Source organism: Carettochelys insculpta, chromosome 6 (assembly GCF_033958435.1).
Source record: "Carettochelys insculpta isolate YL-2023 chromosome 6, ASM3395843v1, whole genome shotgun sequence".
Classification (NCBI taxonomy): domain Eukaryota; kingdom Metazoa; phylum Chordata; order Testudines; family Carettochelyidae; genus Carettochelys; species Carettochelys insculpta.
The window spans coordinates 41,646,293-41,669,845 of NC_134142.1; the positions used below are offsets into that span (position 1 = coordinate 41,646,293).

The following is a 23,553-nucleotide window of genomic DNA, read 5'->3' on the forward strand; positions in this document are numbered from 1 at the left end:
CCAAATCTCCGCGGGCAGAGCCCCCAGGAACAAGGCAGAGAACGGCGCGGAGGCAGGGAGGCGGGAACTACACCTCCCATGGTGCTTCGCGAGAGACTCCTTCTCCCTGCCGCGGAGGAGAGCAGTGGAGGTTGCCACGGGGTGGGGAGCTTCAGTGACCTGGGGTGGCCGTTGCCCGGAGCCCCTGCTCTGTGTGCCGGGGAAGTGGCTTGCCTTGGCCCTGGTGCTCACGGCGCTGTGGGGCCCACTGGTGCCGCCGCCTCGGAACCGGAGCCGGTGTCTGCTTTCGGCGCGGCTGGCCCCTACCGGGCCGTGCGGGAGAGGGACCTGCGGGCCGGGGATCGGTGCGATCCGCCGTCCCGCCCTCTCCGCCCCAGTGGCGCTTCTCTCTGTTCCTTCCGCCGCGGGCCGGCCCCTCGTCCTGCCCCACTGCAGTCCTCCCCAGGCCCTCTGGTGGGGTGACCCCAGGGCTCTCCCTGATAGGGCCTGAGCCCTGAGGTGCCGGCTCCGATCCGGTCCGGTCCGGTCCAGTTCAGTTCAGCTTGGGGGCGTCGCCTGTCGGCTGCTTTTCCAGATGAACAGGATGAAAGTTGACGAGGAGGAATATTGGCACAGCTCCAAGTGCAAAGCCTTCACGTTTGATGATGATGAGGATGAGCTCTCCCAGGTATAGTCTTCAGGATGTGGGGCTTGATAAAAGTCCAGGGGCTCGCCCCTTTCTTCCAAGAGGGTGGAGAACGGAGAAATCCAGCTGCCTAGTGGCTCCAATCCATACCCTTCACTCTCCTCTCCCCAGCATGGGGCCATAAAACACCGTTTCCTTCATTGTTCCTCAGCTTTTCTGTAAACCATGGTGGGTTTCTGTGATGCCCCTAGGAAAGGAAATAAGTAAAAAAACACCAAAAAATACTGTATAATTTTCTTCTTAGGAATAATTGCAGGGGTTGTTGGACCATGGTTTATTTTGTAGTAGATTCGTGTCATGCAAGTGGATTTGGTCCCCTGGGCCAGTTTCAAAGAGATGCCACAAACTGAATCAAGTTAACTGAAGTTTCCTCCTAAAGTCCCTGAGGATAAACAGAGAGTCCCTCAGAACTATCAAACAGACCCCTGTGCTTGGTACTACATTCACTGAAATTTTTAGGCTAACCTTTTAATGAAAGTTATATTAATTAACTTGTTCTTGCTGGGCAAATTCAAGCTGAGACAGATATTTCTTGGTTTTTATCTTCTGGTTGTCTGTGTGAGATCCTTAAGGTCTTTTGGCATTAGGCCTGTAGGGCAAATCTGAGACGTCATAGGAAAGAGGGGGTAAGTGGCCTTTCCAGTGATCCCCTAGCTCAGCCTGCACCTCCCACTAGTTTGAGATATTGATAACTGACTGCTCAGGTATTTATAGTCCTCAGATTCCACATCCTGGGTGAAAAGGGGCTCTTTGTTAGCCAGCTGCCTTGTGCATAAGTGTGGAACATCTTTCACTGGTCTCTGAACTGTCGGGATGGGGCTAGAGAAGGCAGGTGCAAAACTCTGAGCAAACATGTTTGTCTGGGTCCAGGAAAGCCTCTGGTTAGCTGAGTGGAACAGAGATGGTTTCATGCTAGTCTTGTGTTTGTTCATAGCTAAAGGAGTCCAAGCGAGCAGTGAACAGCCTTCGAGACATTGTAGATGATGATGACGACCTTGAGAAGTTCAGTTGGAGTGGAGAGCCAGTGGGCAGTAAGTCCAGGGGTATCTGAAAGTTATGTTGGGGAGGGAAAAGATACAAAAACATTCCTGTCTGGACTTGCGTTACGCACCCTCATACTCCAAAGTCAGATCCCTTCTCCAGGAATGCAGGGATCTCTGAGTCTAATCATCCCACTATCCATTCTTTCATGTTAAGTTTTATCTACCTGTGACTGATAAAAAGGAGAAAGAGATGAGGCCGCCAGGCTTCTCCTTTTGTATTCTTTCTATTTGTACAAGTGGCAGGAGTTCCACTGTTCCTCTCTTAATATTCAACACAAACCAGTCATAGACATAGTGTACACCAAGCTTAGGTTAAGGAGCTTCCAGAAGTGTGACTGAGAACTTATGATGCTGTCTACCACTTTTATACTAGTTCCTGCAGGATTTTTTTGGCAATACTACAACGTTTAGCATGATGATTGAGAGTCTGATCTGGTGTTTGAAGTGCAAGTTCGAATTGCAGGCATCTGAGCAAATCCATTTCAGGTGGACAGTTGGAGACTGAATCACAGAATCATAGGGCTGGAAGGGACCTCAGGAGGTCATCTAGTCCAGCCCCCTGCTTCAAGCAGGATCAACCGCCACTAAGTCATCCCAGCCAGGAGCTTGTCCAGCTGGGACTTAAACACCTCGAGGAATGGAGAATCCACCACCTCTTTAGGCAACGCATTCCAATGCTTCACCACCCGCCTGGTGAAGTAGCTTTTCCTAATATCCAACCTACACCTCTCCGTCTTCAGCTTCAGACCATTACTCCTTGTTCTGCCATCGGACACCACTGAGAACAGTTTCTCACCCTCCTCTTTACAGGTCCCCTTCAGTAAGTTGAAGGCTGCTATTAAATCACTCTCAGTCTTCTCTTCTGTAAACTAAACAAGCCCAAATCCCTCAGCCTATCCCCATAGGTCTTGTGCTCCAGACCCTTAATCATTTTAGTTGCCCTCCACTGCACCTGCTCCAGCAAATCCACATCCTTTTTATACTGGGGGGCCCAAAACTGGACACAGTATTCCAGATGTGGCCTCACCAGTGTTGAAGAGAGGGGAATAACTACTTCTCTAGATCTGCTCAAAATGCTCCTCCTAATGCACCCTAGCATGCCATTAGCCTTCTTGGCTACAAGGGCGCACTGTTTACTCACATCCAGCCTTTCATTCCCCATAACCCCTAGGTCCCGTTCCATCATACTTCCGTTGAGCCGGTCGGTCCCCAGCCTGTAACAATGCTTGGGATTCTTCTGCCCCAGGTGCAGAACTCTACACTGCTCCTTGTTGAACTGCATCAGATTTCTTTTGGCCCATTCCTGCAGTTTATCCAGGTCCCTCTGGATTTTCTCTCTACCCTCCAATGTATCTATCTCTCCCCCTACTTTTGTGTCATCTGATCCAGTCCCTCATCCAGGTAATTAATAAAGATGTTGAATAACACCAGCCCCAGAACTGAGCCTTGTGGGACTCTGCTTGAAACCGACCATCATCCAGATATTGAGCCATTGACCACTACCCATTGGGCCTGACCGTCAAGCCAGCTTTCTATCCATTTTATAGTCCAAGGATCCAACCCATATTTCCTTAATTTATGGACAAGAATGTTGTGGGAGGCTGTATCTAAAGCCTTGCTGAAGTCAAGGTATATCACATCTACTGACTTCCCCATGTCCACAGAGCCTGTTACCTCATCGTAGAAGCTAATCAGATTGGTCAGGCAGGACTTGCCCCTGGTAAATCCATGTTGGCTACTTTTGATCACTTTCCCCTCTTCCAAGTACTCCAAAATGGATTCCTTGAGGATTCCCTCCATTATTTTCCCAGGAATTGAGGTAAGGCTGACAGGTCTATAGTCCCCTGGATTGTCCTTCTTTCCTTTTTTAAAGATGGGCACTACATTTGCCTTTTTCCAGTCATCCAATATCTCCCCTGATCTCCAAGAGGCTTCAAAAATAATGGCCAAAGGTTCAGTAATGACCTCTGCCAATTTCCTCAGTACCCTCGGGTGCATTAAGTCCAGACCCATGGATTTCTGTACATCTAGTTTTTCTAGATAGCTCAGACCTTGTTCCTTCCCCACAGATGGCTGCCCTCCACATTCCCATACTGAGAGTGGAGTTGTGACTGTCTGCTTCTGTCCACACCTTTTGAGGTTCATGACTCCTGGATTGCTGTAGGGAATAGCAGAGATCCAAGCACAAATAAAGCTTGGTCCTTGGATTAACCCTGGGAATAATACTGCGATATTTTGAAGTTGTCAGATTCCTTAATCCTGAGAGTCCCTTTCTTGGATAGTTAATGTCAGGCATGGCAAGCCGGTCAATTGACAAACAACATATTGTCAATTAACTGTCTACTATTTAACCATGGTCAGAGTTCCACAAAAATGTCCTAATATAGGTGGCAGCCTACCTTTTGGACTGCATGATAGTGCCATTCTCTCAAATCCTAGAATTTCGTTAGATTGTGGGTTTGCATTTTTCAGAGTTAAAATAACTCAGGTAAGTAACTTGTTGTTTTGTAATTTGGCATAACTCTCTGTTCAAGGTTACATCTGTTGGAGACCATAACATTTTATTATTAGTGTTCTAATACGTTAGTGCTTTAAAAGGTTTGGCTATTTTTGACATTATTTGGCCAATATTTGATTGGTCAGTAGACCAACTTTTTGGACCAGTAAAATGTGAAACCCAAAATAGTGATAATTGTATTATGATCTTTGTCTATCCACCAGATGAACACATTTGTGGCACTGTGCAGACAATTGAATTGTGGTGGTGGTGGTAGTAGTAATAATAATAATAACAACAATAAAATCATACCTAAGCCTATGTGGTAGTTGCTCTGGCTGTGTAGATAAAGGCGACTGGCCCAACTGGCCAGCAGTATGTGCGGAAAAAAGAGGAAGCATTTGGAGAAACAAGGTCCTTATGCGCAGAGATCACTAGAGTAAGACTTCAGTCTCTGACAAGCTATGGGCAGGGGTGGGACCTCTACAGGGTGAGCGCTGTCGGATTACAGTTTCCTGTTAAGGAGGTTTGGTATAGACCAGTGGTTTCCAGCTTTTTCAGTAACACATCACACTGCAACGAGACAAACATTTCCACAGCACACCCTCTTTCTTCATCTGAATCGATTGCTCGTAAATCTCAGATTTACTTACATTTACTACGATCATGGTCTTACTAGAGAGGTTTCCAACACAGTAGTGCATACAACAAGCTAAACAAGGATCAAATGCATTAATGTTTCAAATCCACCACAGAATATACCATCTTAGCCGCTGAGCACAGACATGTTTTCAAAATCTGCTTAACTCAACTATTTCTCACTACTCATAGCACCAAATCTGTTCCACATGCAGCATTTAGTTCAGGCCTCTGAATTTCACATTATGAATTTCATATTTGTAGCAGTTTTTTAAAAGTATAATTTTTATTTAATAATTGAACTGATAAATAATTGAAACTTAATGTCTCAGAGCAAAATGCAAAGTAGAGTAGACTGCAACTTACTGGGTTAATGGGAAACCTGGGCCTGATGATGTGCAGAAAGCTGGGCAAGTGGGGGAGGGAGGTGGCTCCAGAAAGCAGGCTCCCCTTCCCCGCCAGCCTTATTGGAGCTGAGATGTGACATTTAAACCACATCCCAGCTCCAACAGACTCCTCCATCCCTCCCTCCCTGCCTGGGCAGGGATTTGGGGGTGGGCTTTCCACCAGCCCAGGAAGCAGCATTTTAACTGCCTCCTCGCATGAACAGACTCCTGCAGGGTCAGAATTTGTTACTAAGGTATTGACCAACCCTGATCCAGCTGTGACTCAGGCGTGCTTGCTGCTTGAGCCCCAGCTGGGGCAGAGCCACCTTGAGAGGAAATGGATGAAATTTCTTGGCACATTTGGACTGTTCTCATGATGCGCTGGTTGAAAACCACTGGTATAGCCATATGCTCTGGCTTGGACCAACCTAGTGAATTTAAATGTTGTGCATGGGTCCTCCACATTTTATTCCATGAGGGACTGGAGGGTTGCAATGCTCCCACCATGCTGCATCTTGCTCTTGTCAAAGAGCCAGCTTTTCTCATCTTGCACTGCAGCTTTTCTTTTTGCTTGTGTCTCCTTTTCACCTTCCCAGCCAGGCTCTTTACACCACCCTGCACTCACACTGTCATGCATAAATATGGAGATATATCTATCTCATACGGCTGGAAAGGACCTTGAGAGGCCATTGAGTCCAGTCCCCTGCACTCACAGCAGAACTTACCGCCATCCCTGACTTGTTTTTTTTCCTTTAAATCTATTTGTCCCCAGTCCCTAAAAGCACCCCCCCACGGATTGAGCTCACAACCCTGGGTTTAGCAGTCCAATGCTCAAACCACTGAACTATCCCTCCCTCCTTCTGCTGAGGTGCCTGTTTGAAAGCTTGTGAGATTGGTGTGCAGCTGTGTGTGAGGACTGAGAAACTGACTGCTGTGCCTACATGAACATGGAGCAGAGTTGAGCATGGTATTGCCCTCCGACCCCTCTGGTGTGTGTCACAGTAGCTGCTACTCCTCTGCAGACATCAAAGTTATCTCAGTGCTGTAGTGCTTGGAGGGGAATGCCTTACATTTTTCCAGTCCAGAGAAACCAGAGCAGTCCTGTATCAAGTTTTGTGTCTTTCGCTCTAAGCTCTTTGAAGCAGAGAATGCGGCACACTTTATACAGCACCATTTAAATGTACTGTTCATATGGAATCTTCTGTAATGTTTATACAAACTGTAACCATATACCACCGCTGGACTTCAGGACTATCCAAGCTCTGTGTGCAGAATGGACCAAAACTGATGAAGACACAAGAGTTAACATGCTGCTTCTACTCTCGAATTTTTTAGTAAACACTTTGGTGGTTTGTCTTCTTTGGGAGTTACAGGGCTGTTTTCTCTCTGCATAGGTATTTCCTGGTCCATCAAAGAGACAGCCTCCAGCAGCTATAATGCTCCTGAGGGGAGGGACTCAGGCTTCCAGAAGGGCTCTTCTCCCCATGCAGCCTTACCCAAGCAAGCATCTTCTTACTCCCTCAGCAGTTTCTTCAAAGGTAAAGTCCTCTGCTTGGCTGGGGCAAAAAGACCTTCCTGAAAGTGCAGGTTGGTTTCTGTGCATGTCCCAGACGAGGAAGTGCTCAGTCTCCATCCAGCCACAGGCATCAATGACCATAACTTATTTGTATAAAGTGGGGATAGCAGAGGTGATGTCCGGCGGGGAAAGGGATAAGTGGGATCATGTTATGCATTGTCTCTGGGGGAAAGACTGAGCTATCTTTCAATCACCCCTGGTAACAGAATTTGCCAGGCTTTTACCAGTGTGTGTGTGGAGGTGGAGCGGTGCTAGGGGCTAGCCACCCCCCGCCAGCCCTAAGTGGCACCCTGACCATGCTGTGTGGCGTTTCTGCAGCAATTTAAAGGGCCAAGGTAGAGCATGGCATGCTGGGAATTGTAGTCTCCAGCAGTCACCCAGCTGTACTGTAGATGAAAGCAGTCTGTTTGGGTCTGTTTTTGGCCCACGTGGGCTGCACTTGGTCGTCTCTGCCCCAGAGACAGCAGGCAGATGTGTCTTCTGCTCTGGTAGTAGATACTAGTGATTTCAGCTTGGGATTGCGACATAGTCCAGCTGGCTGAGGGAGACTCATGTGGCTCAGCAGTGTTGTCTCTCCAGCCTGAGAACAGGCCTGATTCCAAAGCCACATTTCCTTTCATAGCCTCTCCCCAAGTGGCAGGCTTTTTAGCTGCCCCTCTGCTCACACGTTGACTGACTTAGTGCTGGTGAAAGGTGCTGAAACCTTAGCCCTGGTACGCTCATTTAGAGTTTAGTGCTGCGTTCCCTTGGTGAAAGGGGGTGCCTGGGGAAAGTCAGCTGAAAATCTCTCTCTGTTGCTTGTTTGATTATTTCAGGAAGGAACAAATTTGGGAGTTTTCAGTCCCTTTCCGATGGTAAGAGCAGTTTTTATTCCTTTCTCAGCCGGGTGAGGGAAGGGGCGGATAACGCTTGACACCTAAGGGGCTTCCACCCAAAATGTTCAGAGCCCTTTGAGACGCTGGGTCAGTCTGTCCTCCCTGTGTTACAGATAAGGAAAAAGAGGCACCAACATGCCCAAAGTCCCCCAGTCAGTCTGTAGAAGGGTCAGAAATAGACCAGTATCTCCTGACTCATTCCCACACTCTCATCACTCCCCGTGCTGCTTCCTTGATAGAAAATAACTTTCCTGTGGCTTGTAAAAGGCCTCTGGCCAGACTTTCTCACACTCTGCTTTGCTGCAGCCATGTAGGCAGCGTGGGGGTAAGCCCAGAGCTTACTACTTGATCTGTGGTCTTTTAATAACCTGACCTGTGGTGGGTGGGGGTGGGCTTAGAACAGGGGAAATTCAGGGTGGTTGTTGTGGGTCAGGATGTGAGACATTTTACTCAGTGCGTTTCTCCTCCCACCCTCCTCCCAGCGCTTTTTGACGCAGGAGTTAAAAACTACGCTCCGGAGCTGCGGAGACCGAAGTCGGAATACAAGGTGGGTGGCTCATGTTCTCGCTCCTAATTACAGGGCCAGAAGAGTGGGCTGCAAAGGTCACCTGTGGTGGAAGGGGTGAGCGACCAGTCCCGGTGTAGCTAGCCGAGAGCAGTGCAGGAGCTGTGAGGGAGAAGCTGAGATGTACAGTCTGGGCTGCAGCCTGCAGAAGTGTCCTTCAGCAATAACTCACGTAGCGTCTCAGACATCACGTCATTTACACTAACAGTGAGCGTGTTGGTGGGGACACTGGAGTTGTCCCTTTTCTCACTGAGGTGGGCAGAAGGGTATACTGGTTAATACTTTCCCTGAAGGCCCTGTTCCCTGCCAGCAGTGCATCCCCAGCATTGGCAATGGCTTCAGTCATACTGTCAAAACTGACAGCCTTTCAACTCTCAATCAACAGTGCTACTCTGAGCCCCAGGGCTCCTCGTTCAGGAATAACACGCTGCCCCATGGCAGTACTGTTCTCCTGACTACACCGCTTTTCTTCACATTCACCCTTTCTTAAGGGATGCTGCTCAGCACTGTTCCCTGTAAGCTCAGCACTTGGACAGCTGCCCAGCAGAGATTCAGGTGCTGCCCAGGTGATTAGTAGAATGCGCACAGTATCCACAGCCGGCAGCCTGTGTTTCTGTGTTTCGCAGCTGCACATGCCAAAGTGTATTCCACCCATGGATGGAAAAAATTAGAGGGAACGCTGCTGCTGAACTAAACGTTCTGTACGGAAAGCGACCTTTCCTTCTCAGTCTCTGCTCCCCCGCCCATACCTGAGATTAAGGAGGTGGGAGAGGAATGAGGAATAATCTAGCATAATAAAGGGGGAAATCATTGTTATGAGGTGAGAGGAAGGTAGAGAAAGTGTCTTTTGACTTCCAGGACCAACTTCCAGCTCGTGCTCTGGATCAGCCAGAGGAGCTGTCTCAGTGGTCGGCCTGATGTTAACCATAGACTGTGCAAGGCCCTGGAACAGTTCAGTGATGCCCAGTCCTTGGCATCTTAGTGGGAGTGGCCGGTTGGAAAATGAGAGGCTCTTACTTCTCTGCCCTGTCTGAGCTGATGAGACCTCAGTGAATTTGAAAATCCCATGTCCTTTTCCCCACTGCTGCCCATTGTTCGCTCCCTGCCTCTGTCTTGGGATGCAGCAGTAACACTAGGCTGGTGCCTTTCACCTCTGCATTTGAGTTCCTTCCCTTTGTCCATCCCCAGGCACTGGGCCGAAGCTGTTGGCTTTGGGTTCCCTGTGCTACTGAGGAAAGCTCACCTGAAAAACCCTGTCTGAGAGTAGAATGGGAATGGGGAGATGTAACTGAATCCTCTCCCTGTCAATGGTCTCTCAAATCGGTTGGGGGCAGCGGGTGGTGCGGCAGTTGCCCCTATAAACCCAACACTTGGTGTTTAAGCCCTTGGGGGTAGGAGCCTATTTTAAGGTGCAGCTCCTATGGGGAAGCAGTGATAGTCCTTGCCCCAGGCAATAAACAGACAACCCTCTTCACCTGCCAGACTCTGGCTCTGCTAGTCTGCTGGTGGTGGGGCCGAAGCAACATTCATTGCCACCTCAGGCTGTGTGGGAATGTGTCATCCCCAAAACCACTTCAGCTGTCGCCCTTGGGATAGTCTCAGTAGGAGAGTTAAGCGCTGAATAAGCCAGCAAGACCGAACCTTGCTGTGGACTTTGGAGGGAGCCCCATGTGGCAGGGGTCTGGTGTGTTGTTAGGTGGGGTGAGAATGAACTCTCGCACACGGTACCTGGGCTGTAGCTGTTGTGTGGATAACCAAGAGACTGCAGGTGTGATTGGCCTCTTTTGCGGGCAGTAAAAGTTTGCACATAAATGACAGCCAGGTGGTACTCTGGGCATGGAACGGAGTCTGTTGAGTGGTGCTGGCAGCATTGAGATCAGCCTGCCTGCTCCCCTGCAAAGGTTACAGGAAAGCAACAAGAGTCTGGAAGCTCCTTGCCCAGGCCACATTCAGTCACATCAGAACTCTGTGGCTCTCATTAGTTGCAAAGCCTACTGGGGAACCCTTCTAGCTGCTGAGAATGGTGTGACAAGTTATTTCATCAGACCCAGCTATGCGCGGGATGTGGGAGAAGCTGCATGGCACATGCTGGGATACCTTGGCCCTTCAGCGTCTGGAGAAGGTCACAAGCTGCTTATGTCTTCTGTTGCAGGATTACAGCAGTGACTGGAGTCCCAAGGACACAGTCAGACGAATGCAGAGGGGCAAGGTAAGGACATGCCTTTTCCATCTGCTTGTAAAGGGGGTTCTTTGCTGCTCTCAGACTTCTTTGTGCATGCGTCTCTGTACTGTAGGACTCAGCAGCTCCATTCATTGGCTGCATGGCCTTATTGGCTACAGCTGCCCAAAGATCTTTGCCCGCCTATGGCTTTGCCGATGGAAGGAGAACAGCAGAAGGGAACCACTGAGGTGCCACTAGAGTTGGTAGCTAACAGGTGGCAGTCACTGGGCCACTGCTAGAGCCCTTGTCTCTGTTAGACCCTGGAGTCTTCTCCCATGGGATGGTAGTCATCTGCAGTGCCACTGATGCTCCTGGAACTGATGTTATGAAAAGAACAACTTCAGGGCTCTAGCTCTCTTCATAGTCAGAGTTAGAGCCAAGGAAGGTGGGAGTTTTCCTTAGTGCAATGAAGTTGGGACCTTAGTCCCAGACACTCGGGGCTGAGGATGAGCAGATGAGTCCTTTGGAGGAGAAGGAGGTGTGCACAAAAGTAACCACCTAACTGCTGCTGGACCTTCACTAAGGTTGTAACTCTCCCTTCTTACTAGCTGGTGAAGGGTTTTGCTCTGTTTCCTTCTCCACTCCACTCATCTCCAAGGGTCAGTAGTGGGCAGGGAAGAGCTGCTGTGTGCTAAAGTGAGCCAACAACAGCAGGCTCTTCTAGTTTCAGTCTACTGATCAGCTCCAGAGCACCGCAAAGACCTTCTGCTGTGGTGAGGTCAAGTGGTTTGTGGGTTATAGGCTGTTCTGGGGAACAGTGCATGCACCATAGTGTTCTCAGGCTGTATAGTTGAGGGCCTGATGCTGCAGAACCCCTGGAGTGGGAGATTCACTCGCAGCCCTGGGCACGGAAGGAACGAGACGTTTTCTGAAGAGGAATGATCTATGTTGGGGGGAGGGTCAGGTCCCCGTATGTTGGTTGGATTCCAGGCACCTGGATGATGCAGTGTGTCCTTGTCTCCAATGATGTCCCAGATCTGCTCTCTGGAGAGGTTCCATTCCCTGCAGGAGAAGCTGATGCTCCTGGATGAAGCTGTTGCAGTGCACGATGGAAATGTCATTACAGCTGTGAGTCCTCCTCTGCCTGATAGGAGTGAATAGTTCCATAAGGGGTCCTTGTGTCTGTGCAGCCATTTAGCCCGTGAATGCTGATGCTGTAGTTTAAAATGGGTGCATTACCTAAGAGGGCCAGATCTCAGGTCTGGGAAACTCTCATGTTCTCAGCCTCTGGTTGAAAGTCACATTCTTCTCCAGAACCTCTGGTTGGAACCCCAGCAATCCTTCTCCACTTCCTTTGCCCAATGGATCACATTTCTGCTACTGCCTGTGTGCAGGGCTTTGGAGTGAGATGTGGAAAGCTCAGTACCATCTGCTGCCCACTGCACTAAATATTTCAGGGAGCTTCTCATAAGGGGCGAGGTTTGTTCCAGGCTGCTTGGCTTGCCAGAGCACTGTGCAGCAAGTAACACACGTGCATGGTGGTCCGATCCCTCCCACTCCAGCGCGGTGTGAGGTGATCCCTGTATGTGTGATGCTAGTAGAGCACTTTAAGGTCCTTTGGGAGTGGCACAAGGGACATGCCTTTGTTTAAGAATTTACTCATTGCTTATCCAAGCTATGGAACGGGTTCCTGTGTGCCTGGGTTTGGCCTACGCGTACAGAAGACACCAGCATTGCTCAGTACAAATCACTGATCAACTTGTGCAGGAAGGCTGGAGCGGGGATGTCTGTGGCTGAGTGGGGCTCTCCAGTGTCATTGTGTCCAGATGTGGCTGGGTGGGGGGTTCATCTGCTCACCTGAGGTATGTCTCTTCTGCTTGCAGATTCTCATATTCTTGAAGAGGACATTGAAGAGAGGTAAATGTGGCTGGGAGAGGACGGGGGCAGGGGCATCTGCACAGGAATGGGGTACTCAGTTAAGGGGACCATGGCCCGATCTTTCACCTGCTGCAGGTTAAAAGGAGAGAGGCTGAGATCACTCCTTTAGGCTGCTGCTCAACTGTCCTAGGTGTCTCCTGGAGAGAGATGCACCTTGGATCCAGTGAGCGTAATGGGATGGGGATGGGGATGGGGATGGGGATGATCCTGGCTCTGAGCACCCAGAGAGACTGTGTGAGCACTGGGACCCTATTAGGAAATGGCAGAGGTTAGGCTGGGATGAATGAGAATGAATCCCTTAGGGATGTAGCCTTGTGCCACAGAATGTTTGGCCATTAAGCAGGTGGAACTGGGTTCCTTTACCAACATGGGGTCACCAGAGGTTGCAGAATCCTTTAGGTTTTTTTATTTTCAGACACCAACAGCTTCATCCATGCTGCAACAGCTGGGGCTGGCCAGCTCATGCCTTCTCCTGGCACCTCAGTGCTGACATGCTGCCTCTTTCTCCCATCCTAGAGATCCTGTTTCGAGAGCTGGAGGTGCGACAAGTGGCCCTGTGCCATCTAATCCATTTTCTCAAAGAGACAGGGGAGCAGAAGCTGCTCCTGGACTTGCTCAGGTGAGGCTTCCCACCTGGTATCATGGCTGGGCTGAACATATTGCCTCTGGATGTACCCAGAGTGTGGGTGCTGAACAGGGCTAACGCCTTGTTTCCCTTTGCAGGTTCCTGGACAGGATGGAAGAGGTTGCTGTGAGTATTCCTAGTCCTGGCAGATCCTCTAGCTGTGTAGCTCTTACGAGGTCGGAAGGAGAACTCTTACACACCCCTCTCCTGCCTGCAGCAAAGGATGGTGTTGTGACAAGAGCCTGGGCTCTGGAAAAGACTAGTCATTGGGAGCCATGGGCTTGTGCCTATGTTTTCTTGGAAGCTGGCATTCCAGATCTCCTGAGCCCATTCCTTCTGAACAGATCCTGTTTTCTTTCTGCCTCTTCCAGCTGTTGCAGTACCGGGAGCACTTGAGCATCCAGGATGCAGAGAAACGAAGAGAGTTTCTTAAAGGCTGCATCAGGTAAACAGTGAGGCTGGGGGACTGGTGGGGCATGAGGGCCTTCTGGAGTGTGGAATAAGAAGTGAAGCCTGCTGGAGCTAGTAGAGTAAGGGTGGCATGTTTTTTGCCAAGGATCAAATTTCTGGGTCAAGGTATAGTCAGAGTCTCCAAACAAGATAATAAAAAAGTAAATAAAAAGATTTTGGGATCTGTACAAAAGAATCTTGTGGTTTGGATTTGGCTCATGGTTTGTCTAGTGACTCCCTCTGCAGTACGGTATGGTGCTACACAGGATTAAAGGGACAGTGGTCTCTACTCCATCACTGAGCGGGGGTTTGAGGAACAGCACAGGGCAATTGCGAACAACCCATGGTGACCAGTGCTCCGGAATATCCTCTGCTGACCTGAGGGCAGAGGCACACTGGGGAGTTTCTGATTACATAGCCCATGGGTGGGGTGAGACCAGGCATGCCACGGTGAAATGTTAGTCTGTGGTGGGCATCAGGGTTATCACTAGGACTCCTCTGAGTTCTCTCACCTGTGTCTTCTTGAAGAAATCCAGGAGATTTTCCCCTTTGACTGAGCTCTCTTCTCAGATGCCCCTCCTCAGAGAGAGAACAGGTAGTAATCTGGGATGGGGAGCACTTGAGCGTTCTGTGCCCCTCCCGGATCATTTGTGTTTGGGGCCAAAGAGGGATGCCATTCTGTCTCACCAGGCTTGTTGGGAGCAAAAACGTGGGGTGCACATCCCTGGGAATGCTTGGGTGAAGTAGAGTGGGAAAGAGAGTGCCTCTCCAGGCATTGTGCGCTGGGAAGAGATGCTGATATTGAGTGTCCTCACCCCTTTGCTGCTGACTAGGTTGCCATTTTCACCAGAAGATGCTGTTCATGTTCAAGACCATTACACGCTCCTGGAGAGACAGATCATCATTGAAGTAAGAGGCCCTCTCCATTGGTCATAGAGGCTCAGACCAGCTGGTCCTAAAGCCAAGGTCCCCTTTCTGGGAGGAATAAGAAGTTCCTAATAAATGTATCCAACTTTCTCATCACCTCCTGTATCTAACCTGACTGTATCCCAGCTTCGCTCGTAGACAGTTGCACTAAGCTGTCCCATTGAGTCAGCTATCAGAATGCTCTGATGATGTATACTGGGCATTAGCTTCAGAGCGGGGAATAACCTGAAGATGATATCACACTGTCTGGAATGGCTCAAAGCCATGGATGCCAACCCCCTCAAACTGCTCATATGTTCTGTAATTAGATTTCACACGCTCAGTAACACATGAACCCATAAAGAAGCTCTGTAATGGTCTTACCCTGGAGTTACAGATTGGTGGGTTCAAGGGGACTATCTTTGCTCAGGCAAGCTGGATGAAGTGATAAATGGTCACTTACGTCAAAAATTTAGGTTGCCCCAGTCCCAAGAGATCGGTCACAGACTCCTGATTCCCAAGAAACACTTATAGACAATCTGATAGTGAACCTACAACAGATTCATTAGCAAGGAAAAAGAAGTGACAGTTATTTACAGGCTAGAGCAGGCAAAGTATATACACAAATGAGTTAGTCTTCATGGTTCCAAAAGCGGATTGAAAGTGTAGAAATCTGTCAGCACTGAATGTCTTAGGGTTAACCCAGTTGACCCTGGGAATCTCTGCTTTTGTTTCGTAGCTCCAGCCCTGTTGGAGTCCAAACAGCAAAGAGCTGAAGAATTTTCATGTCTGCTATCCTTAATTTCTTCTTCCAGAATTCAAGCTGAGGGGATGCGTTTTCTCCCACATAGCACTTTATAGGCATGAGAGGACCATCAAGCATGATCTTGTAGCGTGATCCTTCATGATGGCCTGCTTAGTTGTAATAGCCTTTCTGGATAGAGGGGGCTATTCCTCCTGCCTGGGCTCACAAGTTGAGAGTGGGCACGTTTACAGTTAGGAAGCATAACTTTCACATGAGCTAAGAGCGCAGGATTCAGACATACAAACATAGACTCATAGGGCTGGAAGGGACCTCAGGAGGTCATCTAGTCCAGCCCCCTGCTTCAAGCAGGATAAATCCCCACTAAGTCATCCCAGCCAGGACCTTGTCAAGCCAGGACATAAACACCTTAAGGGATGGAGAATCCACCACCTCTCTAAACAACGCATTCCAATGCTTCACCACCTTCCTGGTGAAGTAGTTTTTCCTAATATCCAACCTACACCTCTCCCTCTTTCAAAACAAAAAGCAGTCAAGTAGCACTTTAAAGACTAACAAAATAATTTATTAGGTGAGCTTTCGTGGGACAGACCCACTTCTTCAGACCACAGCCAGACCAGAACAGACTCAATATTTAAGGCACAGAGAACCAAAAATAGTAATCAAGGTGGACAAATCAGAAAAAAAAATTATCAAGGTGAGCAAATCAGAGAGTGGAGTGGCAGAAGGTGGGGAAGTCAAGAATTAGATGAAGCCAAGTATGCAAATGAGCCCCTGTAATGACGTAGCAGCAACGAAGGGTCCTGTGGCACCTTATAGACTAACAGAAAAGTTTAGAGCATGAGCTTTCGTGAGCACAGACTCACTAGATCTGAAGTGAGTCTGTGCTCACGAAAGCTCATGCTCTAAACTTTTCTGTTAGTCTGTAAGGTGCCACAGGACCCTTCGTTGCTGCTACAGATCCAGACTAACACGGCTACCCCTCCGATACTTAACAACATGTAATGACGTAGAAAATTCCCATCTTGGTTCAAACCACGTGTTAATGTGTCAAATTTGAATATAAAAGAGTTCAGCAGCCTCTCTTTCAAGAGTGGCTCTCCCTCTTTAACTTCAGACCATTACTCCTTTTTCTGCCATCTTACACCACTGAGAACAGCTTCTCGCCCTCTTCTTTAGAGCTCCCCTTCAGGAATTTGAAGGCTGCTATTAAATCTCCCCTTAGTCTTCTCTTCTGTAAACTAGTGAATAACGCATACAGTAAGTGATTAACAAGTGATTGGCAAGTGATTAATGCATGCAGTAACTTACAAGCATTATATGGAGTTTAAATACTGAGCGCCTCTTTACAAGTCTAACACCTGATTTGGGCAACACTAACATACAGGTGAGCTGGTGTGATTTCCAGCTTTGAATTAGTTGGTGCTCAGCTGATACCTACAGCATTGGCAAGAGCTGGCAGCTGTCCTACCAGTTTTGTGCATGGCCCTGTTGAAATCAGGCTTGTCCCATGGAAACTGGCCCAGGCAGCCCTAATACTCAGAACGGGGTGAGCAAGCGGCTGCCTTGATCTTCATGGTCATGTTTTTCATCCTCCTTCTCCAGGCAAACGACCGGCATCTGGAGTCCTCTGGGCAGTCGGAGATATTTCGGAAATACCCACGAAAGGCCTCAATCCTCAACATGCCACTAGTGACCACACTATTCTATTCCTGCTTCTACCACTACACAGAGGCCGAGGTATGAACACCAGGATGGTCAGGGGCTGGAAGTGCATGCTGAAGCCCTCAGTGCAGGTCACTAAATAATAATGCCTAGCTCTTCACCTTGGGCACTCCATCAGTAAGTCTTAAAGCACTTTACAAGGGAGTTTGTTGTTGCTACCCCTGTGTTACAGTTAGGCACGGAGAGGTGCAATGACTTGCTCAATGTTCCTCACCAGACCAGTGGCCCAGCCAGGACGAAACCTGGATCTCCTGAGTCTCAGTCCAGTGCCAGTCAGCTAGTAAAGTTGGCACACTGATGAAGAAAGATAATGAAACTATTCCCCTAGGTTTACAAAGATTCCCTCCCCCCAGTTTCCAGAGAGAGTTCCCTTAACCTTTCTATAGAATTCTGGTACGTCGGGGGGGCAGAAGAAGCCTGGGGACAGCATTAGTGAGGGGCATTTTGCCTGGTACAGCAGCCATCACAGAAGTGCTGGCATCTCAGAGAAAGCAGCTGCCTTACGCTGCATGAGATCCAGTGTGGGAGGGCTTAACATGGCTTTTAACCTTTTCAGGCCCAAATGTGGCCCGGTGGTCTTTAAAGCGTGTACGAGCAGCCTAGGCTGAAGACAGGGGAGACCCAGCCCCACTAGGAGAGGAGGCGATGGTGGGGTTGCTTCCTTTGGAACCCTTATTTCCCAATGGAGCATTAGTCTTGGTAATGTACCCTGCTCTGGCAAGCAAGAGGTCTGGGGCTGTCAGGAATGAGTCTCCCAACCTCTGTAGACCGACTTACCCTAGTTGGGCTCAAACTAGTCCCCTAGAAGTAGTGGTGTGGATGCTCTTGCTGCGATAGTGGCTTGGGCTCTGGAACCCAAGCTGACCCCTGTGCTTCAAAGCCTGGGCTGGAACATCCATGTTTCTGTTTTTGATACACTAGCCTGAGCCCTGCAAGCATGAGTGAGTCTGCCTGGGCTGGGAGAATCGCTCCGGTTTTCTGTGCAGACATGACATAAGGGGCAGGGCCCCAAGATCTATATCATCTGCCTGTCTTCCTCCCCAGGGAACATTCAGCAGCCCAGCCAACCTTAAGAAAACCTTTAAGGTAGGGAGCGAAACCTGCCTGGTGTCTGTTTCTGGGCGGGGGAGCGGGCTGTGTGGAATGTTTTGTGACAGCATCAGGAAAAATGCAGGCGGAAGAGTTGGGGGCAGGGATGGTGCCTGGGAGGAAATTAAATGAGAGGCTGAGTCCTGTCAGAAATAGGGCCTGCTGGGTCCCCAGGGAAAGGGCTAGAGTGGGAGTGGGATCAGCTGTCAGGTAAACCATCTGTTCTGTGGAGACTTTTGCTTTGGGCTGGGCTGGCCTGGAAGCTGGATGCTGTGGGACAAGGGAGGAAGAGTGGCTGCAAGAGCCTGTGGGAACGCAGGGTGTGAGTAACTGCTGGGATCCCAGGTTACAGGAACCCTTGTCCCTGGATTTGACCTCTGAGCTCTGTGAGACTGTTTCCTTAACTCGGGTGAGCTCACCTGGCTCTCAGCTGGCTTTGCTGCTCAGCTTCTGGGTGGTCCTTTCTTGTTTCTCATGGCGTGGACAGAGAAAATGGGTCCTCCTTGCAATTGTCTGTCGCCAGCCTCAGCCTGCTGCACCAGCCCTACTGGGAGTTTCCACTGTGCTTTCACTTACTCTGGAGTCAATGGAGATTGGGGCAAGCCAGGCTGGGGGTGTGAGCCATGTAACCCACCCTCAGCAGAAGGTGCAGATCCCTTGTGTGACTCTTTCCGTGCTGCTGGGCTCAAAGGCTTGGACTGCACCATGCCCGTCTAGCAGCTGACTTTTAGTGGACCGTGCTGCCTGCTCCCTCACTCCAGGCGGTAGTCCTGCCAACCAACTAGTGTCTCTGCCTTGCAGATCCCAGACAAGCAGTATGTGCTGACGGCCCTGGCTGCCCGTGCCAAGCTGCGAGCCTGGAATGATGTGGATGCCCTGCTCACCACCAAAGTGAGTGGCAAGACCTTTCTGGGGGGGTGGGTCCAAACACAGGCAGATTAAGGGTTGATGGGGCCCTGGCCAGAACAGGGGTTCCCCACCCCTCCCACCTATGGTCCTGCCCCAGTTCGACCCCTTCCACCTGCAGCCCCACCCACAGCCCTACCTCACGGTGCTTCTGCCCTTGTCATGCAGCCCCACCTGTTCCACTCATGATCCCCTCACGTTCTGCTCCCTCATTGTGGCCCTCAGCCTGTTGGCTTTTTTCTGCCCTCCCTGAGATCAGAGAAGCATTATCCCTGTACCAGGGCCCCACTCCAGTGGGAGTGAGAACACCCGCAGCCCTGAAGCTGTAGCAGGGAGCAAGAGCTCCTGCAGTCCCAGAGCCGCAGTCAGCTCCAGGTGCTCTGTCGTCTCCAGCTCCACCCAGTGCTTCTGCCGGGGTAGTGGGGTCAGGGGACTGGAGCTTCCATTGCTCCACCTGGTCTGTGTCTGGGGGAAGCAGGGTCGGGGCTCAGGGACTTCTCCCACCCCACCTGATGCTTCTGCTACAGGGTGTAGTTGGGTACTTTTGAGAGTCCCCCAGTTGGCCAGGGTCCAGGGCCACAGGCCCCACTGGCCCAGTGGCTAATCTGCCACCGTTTCCAAGCACTGTTTCCTGACTGTGTCCATCAGTTTCCAACTGGCGTGAGGGTGGTGAGCTGTCTGTCTCCTGTCTGCCCCAGCCTGCACTGTGTTGAAGTCTCCCATGGGCCCTGCTCCAGCACGGAACTGCATGGCCTGTTCTGGGGTTTCTGTGGAGGGACGTTGCTTGTTAAATCTGAGCCTGGCCCATCTATGCTGTGAGGTCCAGACTGAACTGCTCAGAGAGCCAGTTCCCCAAAGAAGCTGAGATAGGCTTAGTGTACAGCTCCTACCAGTTTGGCCAGAGAAGGAGGCTGCCTGTAAGGCTCAGCTGCAGGAGACTCACATGCATTATGAACTCAGCTTCCAGATGTGGGATGTTGTGGGTCTGTCAGGAAAAAGCAGCATCCTCAGCCAGTAGCAGATTACAACTGCCCTCTGGGGGCTATGGAGAGGGCAGGGAGGAGGAGAAGCAATCCCAGCTGCTCCTCTGTGCCAAACCCAAACCTGTGAACAGCCCTGTCCCCGTTCCCCGCCCTCTCTGAGACGCTTGTGTGGAATGCCCCTTTTGGAAAGATTAGTGCCGTTTGTGGCCTGTCGTTTCAGAATTGGCTTGGCTACACCAAGAAGAGAGCTCCCATCGGCTTTCATCGGGTGGTGGAGATCTTGCAGAGGAACAATGCTCCTGTGCAGGTGAGCAAAGGAATCATCCTGGCAGAGCGCGCCATCCAGTCTGCTGTCTTGCCACACAGGAACAGGCATTCGGGCCATTCAGTCTGCTCTCCCCTTGCACTGACAGAGACCACTCGGCCACCTAGCCAGATAACATACACCCAGCAGAGACCATTCGTGGGGTGGGGCTGGAGTGGGGACGGATGATGACTGTTTGTTTCTTTCTGATCCCACCTTGAATTTGCTAGAGGGGGACATTTACACCTTGTGGTTCCTGCCTCGCCTCCATAGCCAGGGACAATGATGGATTCCCCATGTGAATTTCCTCTTTTGTTTGAGCCCACTGAGTCCCTGAGGGATCTAGGTGTTGCATACACATGCCTGGAAGGAATATGGTGGAGGGAGGGTGAGGTGGGAACCCAAAGAAAGTAGATGCAGTGTGGTGTGGGTTATGGAACAGGTAAGAGAGATGGACAGCAGTAGGCTCTGAGATGTCTGTGGGATCAGACCATGGATGGCAAAGCCCCACTAAATGATCCAGGCCATCAGATGGATTGCTGCTTGCGTTAGTTTTCTAAGCCCTTCATATGGGTGAGGATTCATTTGATGGAGTAGCTCCATGAGCTGATAAAGTGGTTCATTGCCCCTGAAATCAGCCAAGCAGGCTCAGCTACGAGGCTGTCCCATCCACACACTGCGCTCTGCTTGCAGAGCAGGCTAGACTGCATGTCGACTTTCTGTAAGGGACTAGCTGTCTGGGGCTGGGCTGTTTTTCGGTGGGATGGGGAAACAGCGAGTACGGGGAGAAAAGCTCTGCTGATGCCTCCTTCTCTTCCCATCCAGGTGCTGCAGGAGTACGTGCGCCTGGTGGAGGATGTTGAGACAAGGTTGAACCTTGCCATGAAATATAAGTGTCATGATGTTGTTATTGATGTGAGTGCCTGTGCTGCGGGGAAAGAAGGTCTATGCCCCCCCCGACATATGCGCACACTGCGCTGAGGGCTAGCTCTCCCACGCCTCCCTTGCCTTATTGTCATGTGCCCATCTTGTTTGCCTCTGGGTTTATTTTCCCTGTGGTTTGGTGTCAGCTTGTGCTCCCAGAACCAGCTAAAGCCAAATGAGCCCTGCTCACGCTCCCTCTGCCCTCACCTGAGCTGTCCCTAGCAGGGCTTGGGGCAGCCTGGGCCACAGGCCCAGTTCCCACCCTGCCCCCCTTCACCCCTTCTTCCAAGCCTTGCCCCTGCTCTGTACTTGCCCTGCCTTATCACTCCCTCTTTTCCCAATCCCCCTCCCTGCGTGGTGCAAGCTGGGGGCCCTGGCGCAGAGCGGCAGCAATGGTTGCCTCCCCCACCACTGTTGCCACAGCGATGGGAGCTGAAGCTACCCAGCAGCCTGCTCTGCTGCCCTCTGTGCTGTGCTTCTCGCTGTGTCGGGAAGCAGAGTGCCCCAGCTCATTCGCCCAAGCATTGCCAGGCTTGGGAGAACAGGCCAGGGTGCTCCGCTTCCCTGAGCGCAGTGGGCTGGGAGATGGGCACTGGGGCAGAGCGGAGCATGCTGCTCAGTAGCTCCGGCTCCTGCTTCCCATGGGGGGAATCCCTGGTGCTGCCACTGCTGCCCTGCACCAGACACCCCCAAGTAATTCGCCTGCCTGCCCTGGGCCCTGCAGCTAACATTGGGTACTGTCCTGTCCATGGGCTGGTTCAGGCATTTTTCACAGGATCTCCCAAGGCGCATGGCCTGGGGTAGCCGCCCTGAGCCGTCCTATGGACAGGAGAGCTTTGACACACCCCGCTGCCTGCAGCACTGCTGTACCCAGCCTGGCTCTTCTGGTGCACAATGCCGTTGTGCTGAATGGCACAGTTCAGACAGTGTGTGCTAGTAGTGGCCTGAGGCTTGGGATTTTCTCTACAGCAGGACAGTGAGCGTCAGTCATTGGGGGTGAAAGGTCGGTGCACTAACCCTTTGAGCCTCTCCTTCCTGGAGAGGGCCTTTCCCAGAGGTTTAAGTCAAAGCCCAACCTTCCATTAGGGCAGCCCAAAAGATTTGTGACTTTGCCCCAGGATAGGCTGCCTGTGAGAGGGCCCACTGCACAGCAATGAGTCTTTGGGGGAGTCAGGAGGTGGCTGATGTTTTGCAGGGACTGGAGTGTTATTCCTCAACTGCACAGAGGAGTGATGCCTCCTTAGCTCTGGTTTTGCTGTTTAACTTAGACATACAGAGACCTGAAGGATCGTCTCCAGCTGATGGCATACAGGTGTAAGGTGGAGCGGGGCTCTGCAGAAGAGGACAAGATTAACAGCATCCTCAGCAACATGGTAAAGAGCGACTCTCACCCACATAAACCCACAGCTAGCCCTGTGGTGCGCTCTCCTGGAGATGCTAACCAGAGAGAGGAGCGGGTTGGTTTGGTGTGTGTCTTGGGTGTGAAAGACCGGCCCTGACCCAGAGAGCTTACGCTCTTAGCACGTGACTAATGGTAACAAGTGGTGCTTTATTGTGAGCATAGGCTCTTTTTTGGGGGTCCATTCTGGACACAACCTGCCGGGTGACTGCTTTTGGCCTCTTGGGATCAGAGGTTTTTATTTGTGGGTTGGGTCGTCTTATACAGAAGTGTCCAATTTTATTACAAGGTTTTAGTGAGTCACAGTCTGCTGGGACTGCAAGTCAGGAATGTCTGAGTCAGAAACCTGGCTTGCTGCGTGGCCTTGTCCCTTTCCTCCATGGCTTGGCTTCTCCGTCTGAGCCATGCAAGTAATCCTGACCCACCTCCTAGAGGCATTGGGAGGGTCTATATATTGTAGTGATAATCTTTAGCACGCACCGTTACAACTGCGTGTCCGCTCCCTGCCTTTCACTCAGCTGGGGCAGACACACTAGCTCACTCATCCTGAATTTCCTGACTTCAGCTGTTTATTGCTGACCCCAAACTTGCTGAATTTGGATTCCTCATGGAATGTCTTTTCATTGACATAAACCTCAAAGCTTTCAAGCCACATCATTTATTAACCTGCCTGAGCGTGGGGCTGAACTCTCTGAGAGGGTTCTCCCTTTCAGTGGGGCAGATACCCCATGGGCATATTCCTGAGGGATCTGACCTGCCATCAGCACTTAAACTAGCCATGTCCTGTTGTGCTTCCCTTTCAGCAAATCCGATGGAAGAACTGAGAGGCGTCTACACACCTCAGAAGCAGCCCAATTTGCCATTGCCATGCCAATGAGAGAGGAAACTGGAGCCAGCCTTGGTGCCAATAGAGCAAGGTCCATTTCCAGTCTTGGGGTGGCTTGTCTGATATTGCCAGTCAGTGCCAATGGCTGCTGTGACAGAGTGGCATCCAGGCTGACATAAGGCAAACCCAGTTGTCCGGCTAGTGGAACAAGATACTGACAATGTTCTGTAACTGACTAGGCCATGAGATGGGTGTGGCTTCAGTGTACAGAGGGAAGTCAAGTCAGCA

At 50.6% G+C, this 23,553-nt stretch overlaps 1 protein-coding gene across 1 annotated transcript; it reads left to right on the forward strand.

Moving 5' to 3' along the window:
* Nucleotides 1-89: 89 nt before the first annotated feature.
* Nucleotides 90-23,380, forward strand: VIPAS39 (VPS33B interacting protein, apical-basolateral polarity regulator, spe-39 homolog). Its single transcript, XM_074996709.1, has 19 exons — nucleotides 90-667; nucleotides 1,620-1,716; nucleotides 6,645-6,788; nucleotides 7,642-7,680; nucleotides 8,184-8,248; nucleotides 10,419-10,475; nucleotides 11,463-11,555; nucleotides 12,311-12,344; nucleotides 12,882-12,984; nucleotides 13,089-13,116; nucleotides 13,362-13,435; nucleotides 14,274-14,349; nucleotides 16,715-16,849; nucleotides 17,879-17,920; nucleotides 18,725-18,814; nucleotides 20,033-20,119; nucleotides 20,942-21,031; nucleotides 22,309-22,413; nucleotides 23,243-23,380. The coding sequence occupies exons 1-19, from the start codon at nucleotides 575-577 to the stop codon at nucleotides 23,261-23,263; spliced, it is 1,473 nt and encodes a 490-aa protein (XP_074852810.1). The 5' UTR covers nucleotides 90-574; the 3' UTR covers nucleotides 23,264-23,380.
* Nucleotides 23,381-23,553: the final 173 nt, after the last annotated feature.

Excerpts from the sequence above, each read along its gene's own strand:
- VIPAS39 (XM_074996709.1), top strand. The coding sequence starts at position 575 with ATGAACAGGATGAAAGTTGACGAGGAGGAATATTGGCACAGCTCCAAG. Across the intron at positions 12,345-12,881 it reads GAAGAGGACATTGAAGAGAG|AGATCCTGTTTCGAGAGCTG; the intron begins GTAAATGTGGCT and ends CTCCCATCCTAG. Across the intron at positions 17,921-18,724 it reads ACCTTAAGAAAACCTTTAAG|ATCCCAGACAAGCAGTATGT; the intron begins GTAGGGAGCGAA and ends TCTGCCTTGCAG.